General features: G+C 29.2%; 2 protein-coding genes across 2 annotated transcripts; both read right to left on the bottom strand.

Annotated features, from left to right (window-relative positions):
• Positions 1-553: 553 nt before the first annotated feature.
• Nsun2 (tRNA (cytosine(34)-C(5))-methyltransferase Nsun2) lies at positions 554-4,790 on the bottom strand. Its single transcript, XM_017911623.1, has 17 exons — positions 4,641-4,790; positions 3,991-4,470; positions 3,828-3,912; positions 3,585-3,747; positions 3,385-3,492; positions 3,118-3,305; positions 2,903-3,047; positions 2,538-2,828; positions 2,107-2,474; positions 1,869-2,030; positions 1,679-1,807; positions 1,481-1,609; positions 1,292-1,420; positions 1,103-1,231; positions 921-1,043; positions 733-861; positions 554-672 (listed from the first exon to the last, which is right to left on the bottom strand). Exons 1-17 carry the CDS (start codon positions 4,704-4,706, stop codon positions 554-556), a joined length of 2,943 nt encoding a protein of 980 aa, XP_017767112.1. The 5' UTR covers positions 4,707-4,790.
• Positions 4,791-5,374: 584 nt separating this feature from the next.
• LOC108555787 (Vacuolar protein sorting 35) lies at positions 5,375-9,639 on the bottom strand (the record flags this gene model as incomplete). The annotated part of the gene is given in 12 exon segments (XM_017911612.1): positions 5,375-5,803; positions 5,871-6,014; positions 6,104-6,520; positions 6,585-7,071; positions 7,140-7,288; positions 7,526-7,762; positions 7,840-7,923; positions 7,991-8,185; positions 8,248-8,440; positions 8,544-8,667; positions 8,768-8,988; positions 9,566-9,639. Coding segments are annotated over 12 exon segments (2,502 nt in total), but the record flags the coding sequence as incomplete, so codon positions are not given.
• Positions 9,640-10,203: the final 564 nt, after the last annotated feature.

Raw genomic sequence — 10,203 nt, 5'->3', positions numbered from 1 at the left:
CTTTAAAGCGAATATCGAAACGTACGAAGACGTACAATAGATATTCATCTTTTCCAACTTTAATATACGGTAGAAGCAAGAAATTCAGTACGATTTAATAAAATATTGTTGAACACATTGGCAATAGCCATTTAAGAATTAATGATTCCTCTACATCCGGCCATATTTATAACACTATTTGTACTATAATCAACAAAATATCTTAAATTTAATGGCCGAAAATAATAAAAAAATGAAAGACTAATTGTCGCTCAAACTATATGAAAATTACATGTTATTTCATAAATTATTTCATAGAAAACAACTAGTAAAAGAAATGGCATTTCCCATCAAATAACGATTACTTGTCCTATAAAAACATTTTATTTTATTTCTACAAGATACATTTTACCATGGTGCATAAAATAATATCCGGCTTACCGGTATTTCACAAGTGAAGCACCTTTATTAAAATTTAAATAAAATGAAAATTTTTAGTTATTTTTACGTTATACTGAATTAAAAATCTCAAAGAAAATTAAAGGAACATTACTTTGTATTACAAAATTATATGTCATTCTTTTAATTCATTTGAAGTTTGTGACTCATTCCCTTTTTTGATATCATTAATAACTTCATTATTCGACTCTTCAGGGACAGTAGAGGCACGTTCTTCTCGCAAATTATCTTTTTCTGAAATAATAATTTTAGTTAACATTTGATCCTAATAGTATATATGTTATAAATGCGTACCCATTTTCGAACAATCAGCTCCTAATTGATCTGGATGGTCGTCTTTTTCATTTTTAACAGTTTTAATCACTTCGTTATTCAATTCTTCAGGGGCAATAGAGGCATGGTCGCCTTGCAATTTATCTTTTTCTGAAATGATAATTTTAATTAACATTTGAGCCTGATGGTCTATATGTTGTAATACATACCCAATTTCGAACAATCAGCTCCTAATAGGTTTTGGTCTTTTTCATTTTTAACATTTTTGATCATTTCATTATTCAACTCTTCAGGGACAGTAGAGGCACGGTCTTCTTGCAATTTATCTTTTTCTACAATAATCACTTTAATCAACATTTGAACCTAATAATATATACGTTATAATGCATACCTAATTTCGAGCACTCAGCTTCTAACAGATCTGGATGGTCGTCTTTTTCATTTTTAACAGTTTTAATCATTTCATTATTCAATTCTTCAGGGGCAATGGAGACATGGTCGTCTTGCAATTTATCTTTTTCTGAAATGATAATTTTAATAAACATTTAAATCTAATGGTATATACATTATAAATGCATACCCAATTTCGAACACTCAGCTTCTAATAGGTCTGGATGGTCGTATTTTCCTCTTTTAACATTTTTAATAATTTCATTATTCAACTCTTCAGAAATAGTAGAAGCACAGTCTTCTTGCAATTTATGTTTTTCTGAAATAATATTTTTGATTAACATTTCATTCTAATGGTATATATATTATAAATGCATACTCAGTTTTGAAGAATCATCCTCTAATAAATTTGTATGGTCGTCTTTTTCTTTCTTAACATTTTCAACAATTTCATTATTCAACTCTTCAGGGACAGTAGAACCACGGTCTTCTTGCAATTTATCTTCTTCTGAAACAATAATTTTTATTAACTTGCTTAATTTTTGTGGTTAATAGTACATGTTTTATAAATATATACCAAATTTCGAACAATTCGCTTCTAATACGTGTGTATCATCGTCTTCATTTTCAATTGCATTAATTAATTCTTCAGTCAACTCATCAGGGATAATAGGGGAAGGACGATTGTCTTTGAACTTATTTTTTTCTGAAACAGTAAGTTTGATTAACATTTTGTGCCTAATAATATATATTTTATAAATGCATACCGAATTTCGAACAATCAGCTCCTAATAGACGTAAATAATGAATTGCATCGTGTACAGGGACGTACGCTCTCAGGGACATTGTTCCGCGCCATCCTACCATTTGCAACTTTAATGGTTTTTCTGTCCCTTCTTCTTCATACACAAGTATGCAACTTCCAGTTGCTGAAATGATATATGAAACAAATTTTGTAATAAAATTTTCATTTCGTGCCTATTTCAATGCCTAAAAGTATATTACCAAAGTCTTGTAATCGTTCCTGTGTTTCTGTATGAAGCTTCACGATTTCAGGTGGTGTATGTGGATTATTATTTTGTAATAACATTATTAGATCATCTTTAGATATTTTAATTTTTCTAGCATCTCCAATATATTTAATGATAATTTGTATTCCTTCCTGTGCGAGTCTAAATGGACAATCCATATTTTTATTGTCACAGCGTACAAATGATTTTACACCAGTATTTATTAGTTTTATTTGATCTTCATTAGACAGTACAACGTTACGAATTTCGGGAGATGTGTAATAAATGTTTTTCTTTTTCCTACCAAGACATCGTACCAACAAACATCGAGGATCCAAATCATCAGATATGTTATAAAAATTTCTAAAAATTTCGATATTAAGAATTAATGAAATAAACGAAAAATTAAAAAATATCTCTACCTACTTAATAGACAACCACACATCTTCCTTATCGTCTTTGAAGAAAACAAATGGATCTTCCTTATACCCAGCAGCGATTCTTCTACGTTTTCTTCTGGTTTCTCGTAATCTGTTCATATCGTCGAATGATCTTTTCCCATGTACATTCTTCTTTGTATCTTGTTCCAAACCTAATTCCTTTTCCGTAGCCTCATCTTTCATATCTGGCCCGCGTTCCCATGGTAGGAGATTTATTTTTTCCAAAACGGCCACAAAAAAACCTCCTGTGTCTTGATGATGTGGTAATATTCTCATACTACATTATCAATGCATTATTAATATATGATTAAACTAATAATAATCTTAACAAGTAAATCAGTTTCTGTTTACCATCGTTCAAAGTGAAATTTTTCTGCATCCTCAGGTTTTGGTGGAAACATTTTAGGATGAACTTGTGTTTGCCATTGTTCAGGTACATCTTCCCATGATTCATAATATTGTAAATCCTTTGATGCTGGTAACCAATGTGATATGCCTAAAATATATGTTATTAAATGTATGATATAAAAATTTATTTGTGCAATATAATATACAATGTATAATACCTGGATCGCACACTAATCCAGGTACTAAATCTCTACAAGAAACTAATTGAACTGAATCTTGAGTTTCAACAAGAAGCCTATGGAGTACAGCTTCATTTTCTATTGGATTTAGAGAGCAGGTGGAATATACCATTCTCCCTCCTACTGCTAAAAGTTCTAAGCCTCTTCTTGCTATTCTATACTGAATTCTTTAAATTCACAGATATAAGTCATTTTTATCAATCAAATTATAAAAGTAATGGGCAATCAGGGAAAAGTAATATTTACCCATGGAGATTGTTACCATTTGCAGGACTCCACTTACACCAAATATCAGGATTTTTTCTCATTGTACCATCACCACTACATGGTACATCTGCAAGTATTCTATCAAATCTATAATAAAATGTAAACATTGTAAAATCTTTATAAATAGGAATTTTTATTAATAGAAATCTTTAAAAATTTGCTTCATGTATTGTACTGACTTTAATTGCTCTTTTGTACCATCTGGCTTAGTAGTAGTGAAATTTGGCAATACTGAGGCATCATGATTTGTAATTAAAATAATTGGACTGTTTAATCTCTTTGCTTGATGTACAAGCATATAGCAACGATTATTGTCAAGATCATTAGCTATTACAAAACCCTCTGTAAAAAGATAAATGCTAATAAAGTTTACATAAATTGTTTGTAAATATTACTAATAACAATCAAAATTTCATTATTGCCTGGAAGTGCACTAGTTTCTTCACAATGTATCATTTCAATGAGTTGAGCTGTTTTTGACCCTGGTGCTGCACACATATCTAAAACCTATATAAAATAATTTTTTTATAAGATCATAGTTGAATTTAATTACTATTTCATTATTATTTTATTAAACCGATATACCTTATGGGTAGGTTTTACATCCAATACTAAAGGTGGCACCATGCTAACCACCTCTTGTCTACTGATGTTTCCACTTTCTGTTTCAACAATTAAAAAATTATGTAATCTAAAATATGCTTCAGATCTTCTAATATCTTTTCTAGTTAATTGTAATTGCCAAGCTAATCCATCAGGATAAAATGGTAAGCACTGCAATATATCCTTAGCATCTTCACTATTTTCTGAATCATCTTCCATATTTGTATTTAAGATTTCCTTAAAGAAATCTCCTTTAATAGTTTCAATCAATGCCTTAGCTTCTATCTTTGAGCCTGTGATTCTAAATGCCACTGGAAGGTTCTTTCTCATTGTATTGATAAAAGAATCCCATTGTTCTTCGGGTACAATTTTCTGGGTTTTGTAATAATTTTCAAAATCCTTATTTTCTCTGATAATGTCTGCATAATTATGGTGTGGAGTTGTATCCCACTCGTTCTTTTTCTGTATAATTCATAAAAATTTTATACAATGTTCATATAAAAAGAATTCTTCTTGACAATTAAACACTAATTATTTTCAAAATGTACGATTTATAAACTTTGTATATAATATAAAATGAACATAACCGTAAATCGCAGCCGGTGTCATTTTTTCAACGATTAAATTCGTACCTTTTGTTTTTCACGACGTTTTTCTGCAAAATTTTTTTTTGGCTTATGCCTCCGTCCTTTTCCCATTATTATATTCAAAAAGTTGTACACTATTACCAATCACTCAACACGTGCTCAATAAGAAGCAACAAATAATGACAAGATTACTACCGTTTCTAAAAGCACAGAAAACTCATGTAGGACGTTTTTGCTTTAACAACCTTCAGATGGCGCATCTTATGCTTCACAGACGAGATATAGTGTAGCACACAAACCTAAAAATCTTATGGACTTTGCATCATGTAAAATGAAATACCGATGTTTAAAAAAATTACATTTATTTTGCCATATATAATTTGCAGCGATGAATTTAAATATTATATTCAGCATAATCGTTAAAGCCAAAAAAATTACCAAATGTAAAAGAATACTATTTTATTCCATTCATAGAAATTTCGTCTCGTATAACTAACAAGAATTTAAGTCTTTATGTTTTTGATTACATCATAATGGAAATGATTAATATAATATCTAATTAAATGCTATAAAAACATTGTAATGCAGTCATATATAAAGAAATAACATTATTGAAGTTAGTTAATTTATGTATTTAACGAATAACTGTTTAATAACAGTATACTGTATAATTCATTAGAAAGTGATAGTAAGATAAGTGTACAATGTAAGAAGTTTTTAGTTTAATATTCATAGTGTAAAGTATACAATACGAAACTTAATAATAATAGAGAGGTGGTAATAATAGTTTAAATTCATGATGTTTATACAATATTTGTTTTGTTAAAATATTTGTTAAAACAAATATACAGATTATATTTCAGGAATTAACAAATAATGTTTGATACATTAACAGTTTAATTTTTGCAGGCACACTGATGTGATTTAAATTATGGTACTTTATGCCTAATAAGCGTTTGTTTTTAGAACTTATATTCATTTCAGTAAAATGATCAGCAGATTCTTTATATACAAAATTGATTATGATTATATTAAAGAACAAGTCCCTGATACAATGAATCAGTTTCTGGAGATTCCATTCTATTTCTTAAGTGTTCTAATGTATTAGCTAAATGTTTCTGAATTTGTTCTGTTTCTTCACTAACTTCTAAGTTTGGGAGTTCTTCCCTAATTTTTGCGATCACTTGATTTAAAATATGAACAGTGAACTAAAAAAAAAAGAGATTACTATTAAGTTAAATATGTTAATAAAAGCAACCGATAAGTAAATCTTACCGTAGTATTGCCTTTCTCATAGAAATAAATATAATGATTTAACAATTCTACATAAAGTTGTACTTGAACTGAAGTATCCATGCATTGACTTGCGATTCTGACACCTTTTCTCAAACAATCCAATACTTTATTTCCATCTTGCATCTAAAATAATTGTCTAAATTGGTTCTATTTTTAAATTATATTATCATATAATACTATTTAAATATTATTAACAAAGAAATAACAGTCACTTCTTTTCCAGTTGCTAACGATTTTCCAGACCAAAATATATGAGAGCAGGTAGCAATTCCTCTGCATTGATCTGGTTTTCTTAGTAATTTGCTGGCATATAAAGCACATTGATTGCGTATTGGTTCCGCATTTTCTTCACTAAAGCAACTCATTTGTTCAAATGTAGCAATAATCAATGTAATAGCTGCTAATTGTGCCTTAGAATCACTTATTTCATCTTCATATATTGAAAATGCTTGACTCATAAATTCATAAGCCACCACTTCAAAATTGTCAAAACGAATTTCTCCTATAGCTATTGCACCTTGAAGAAATAGTCTTAGTGGCAATTCAGCCAGTTCAGCCTTCATTAAAGCAGTAATAGTTGCATGGCAAAATTGAAAAATCTTTTGACATTTTTTCTGCCACATCTCATCCTACAAGAAAAAGCAACTAAGACAATTCTTTAAAAATGTTACAACAAATTAATAATTTACTAACTTGATCTTTTAATCCTTTATATGTAAAAGCAAGCTGATAAGCCTGAAAGACAATTGGTGGTAGAGTATATTTTATTCTTTTATTTCCCCCAGCATTAAATTGCTTCCTCGCAGCACTTAATATCATATATTGTTGGTCAGCTGTTTCAGACTTAAAATGATGTATCAGCCTACCAAGAAGACCCTGTTCTTCTGCAAAATCTTCAGGGTCTTCTTCTATATTGGGTTGATCTAACTGGTCTTGCACCAATGGAGACACCATAGAAAGAATTGCATCTACTTGTTCTTGAGTTGGTATTAAAGTCTCGTTTTCTAAAATATTTGTTATTATATAAATAGCCAACAACTTTCTGCCTTCATAATCAAAGTAATCTAACAATGGAGCAAAATGTTCGAGCTTCAAAACTGTTAATATGTTTTTATAGTTATCTATCGGAATTTTCATTAGTCTCACTAATTCTCTTGATACAGCACTATTATACTCGAGTCTAAAAATATATTAAATTTATTATATATTCACTTATATATAACTTTAATTATTTTAACGTATACATACTTATCTACATTTTGTTTTTGGAATATTTGAACAGTTGTTAACAAAACTTTATCCACATAGTTTACTCTATCAGGATAACATTTGTGTGCCAAATTAATGAGGGCTACCTGAAGGGAAACTATATCCTCTGGAGGCATATCTTGCCTGGTCTGAAAATAATAATCATTAATAATAATTAACAGTAATTAACATGTTAATAACTATTATGAAAAATATTTCTCAGACTTAAACTATATGAGTAAGAATGCACTGATAAATATTAATCATATTAGAATCAAATTTGTGTAGTACCTGATCATCACAGAAATGGTAAATTAATGATAAATTAAACTAAGTACAGTTAAATTAACAATGTACATTTTTTTTTTTTCATAAATTGTACAAACCTGTATAATTATGGCTATCTGATCACTGAAAACATCAAAAAGTTTGACATCTTGTGGAATTCCTGGTACTTGATTAGGACTTCCTGGCCCCCCTACACCATCTGATCTTTGACTAAATGCTGCAAGACGGTCTATTAATGAAATAATTATATTTTTTACATTTACACCATTCTGCAACTCAGCACAAGCCTTCAAAAATGCATTTAATGTTTGGAGATGAAATTCATCAGGAAAAACCTAAATAAAAGTACGAATGAATTATTTATGACATAATTACAATTGTAACTTACAACATTTCTAATTATTTTATTTACTTGAATTATGCACTCCATAAGATATTCCTGTGCAATTGCATCTCTGCAACTGACTACTTGTTCTAAGATTCCTGGTAAAACAAGCTAAAAACCATTGTTATTAGCCGATTATTTTTTAAAACTCAATAAGCTAAATATATTTAAGATCCACCTTTTTATATTTCTCTAAAGTAACTGATTCCAACTGACTAAGTCGTACAAGATTAGTTCCTACTAGAATTCTAAGTTCTTCTCTTTCTCTTTCTCTTCTCTCCCTGTCTCTAGTATGACCTTGATGTTGCATGCGTACCCACAATTTATTCATTTCAGCAAAATTCATCAAGACAAAGTCTATACTATCACGAACCTAAAAATTAACACATGCCATAATTTTGTTTCTCTTTTACACTTTCCATTTTGCATACATACACTTCCATCTTCATCATCTTCAGCAACATCTGGTAAAATATTACGAGTGCATTGTAATAAGTAATTTCTTAAAAAAAGACCTCTTAAAGGATGCTGAACACCCCTACACATTTCCACCAAATCTCTTAGTAAATCTCTTTTTAAACCAGGTGTTGTTTTTATATATACTAATCCAACTGTGATAAGTAGATACCTGCAAGATTACATGTATTATCAAGCTATCATAATTAATAATATATGGATTACAAATGGTATGGAACATACATATTATCAATATATTTTTCTAACAAACTTACAGTCTAGGCACAATATTACCAACATACTGTACTAATTCATATAAATCTGTAACTTTTCTTCCTTTTTGAAATTCATCTAATAAATAAAGTTCTAAATGCCTTAGTTCATCAGTAATAGCCATGTCTAAGATTAAATATAAGAGAAAATACAAATAATTATAAAAATATTATTAAATATATTTTGTCATGAGAATTATTTAATTATTTCAAGTTAGTAAGGATACATAATTCGTAGTAACTCTTTGGACTTAAAAGAGAAGTTCTAAGTTCCCCCAACATTGTAGATGCATGTTTTAATGCATCCATTAATTTTGATTTGTCCAAACAGTGTTTCATTTGGAAAGCTTGCACTTTAACCACACCAATTGCATCTTCAAGTAGTTTTTCTTGCTCTTCCATGCCCGTTATAGCAGGTGTCATTGGCTGCGAGAAAAATAAAGATACCTACCAGGAACACCAGGTAGTACCATGCTAGGTAAGCCATTCAATGCAAGCATGCACTATTTTATGCTTCCATGGTAGAAAAAAGCAAAGGGAAATTATTATACTACATTACAACTATGAAACTAAGTCATTAATGAATATAAAAAGAAAGAATTATATAAATTATGCATAAAGCAAAAATCTACCTATGTTACAATGCATTTATAATAAATATATACAATAATTAAAACAATCCCGAAATTATAATTTTCAAGTTTTACTATTTTTGATATAATATTTGGTTAAAGATAAAGGTTATAATTTTAGTGAAATACCACTGAACAAAAGAGTATACAATATCGAAACTGCTTTCTTATCGTATACGATAAAAGGTAAAAGAAATATCAGCCGAGCAGTAACTATTCGTTAAATTGTTAAACATAAACATCGAAATTTTTACGACAGTTAACCTTCATGACATTAAGATAATTTTATCAAGGATAATTCCTTAGATTTTTGTTCAAATTCAATTAGTAAATAATTAATTGCTTTCACAAGCAAAGGTTCAACATGCTTTTTGAAATTCAATTCATAATTACCATCTTTTTCCCTTAACAAAAACTGCACACTTATTTCATGAACTTCAAACACCTACCACTGAAAATGACACGATCTATATAATTACAATACTTACAAGGAGAGTGCAAGTCCTTCAGGTCACCGATTTAGTTGAAACTTTGCAGGTTTGTAGACTTCGTCATGCAGTTGAAGAATGTATATCATTATAGTCGCAATTACTCAATAGCTTTTGAGATATTTATGATTAAAGTTTTATAACACACCTAACTACAGACTTATTTCCTATCCCCTACAATTGGAGCTATAGGTTAACGGCAACATTCGAAAATTCCTACGCTGAAGGTCTGGGGTTTGATTCTTCCGTCCGTAATTGATATTTTCTTTCTCAATCTATTTTTATTTTGTGTTCATTTTTCGCCTATGGAAACATTGTAAATAAACAATCGTCAATGAAATTTCTTAATAAAAAAATTTTTTCTTTACGAATTCTCTAGATAGTATATATTTATTACAAAATAATAAGAATATTATACAAGAAAAATACTTTTCTATAGCAATCTTATTTATTACAAGAAATACAAAACCTATCGCTCAGGTAAGTATTAATTATTAAATTAAATATTGTATAAGAATGTTGCCTATAATTCCAACTTTGCTG

This window comes from Eufriesea mexicana, unplaced genomic scaffold (assembly GCF_001483705.2).
Source record: "Eufriesea mexicana isolate 0111107269 unplaced genomic scaffold, ASM148370v2 scaffold474474858, whole genome shotgun sequence".
NCBI lineage: Eukaryota > Metazoa > Arthropoda > Insecta > Hymenoptera > Apidae > Eufriesea > Eufriesea mexicana.
Note: the sequence above shows the minus strand (reverse complement) of the source record. Positions and strands in the feature narration are given on the sequence as shown.

Excerpts from the sequence above, each read along its gene's own strand:
- Nsun2 (XM_017911623.1), bottom strand. The coding sequence starts at position 4,706 with ATGGGAAAAGGACGGAGGCATAAGCCAAAAAAAAATTTTGCAGAAAAA. Across the intron at positions 3,493-3,584 it reads GGTACAAAAGAGCAATTAAA|ATTTGATAGAATACTTGCAG; the intron begins GTCAGTACAATA and ends ATTTTATTATAG. Across the intron at positions 2,475-2,537 it reads GATGTGTGGTTGTCTATTAA|AAATTTTTATAACATATCTG; the intron begins GTAGGTAGAGAT and ends CGAAATTTTTAG.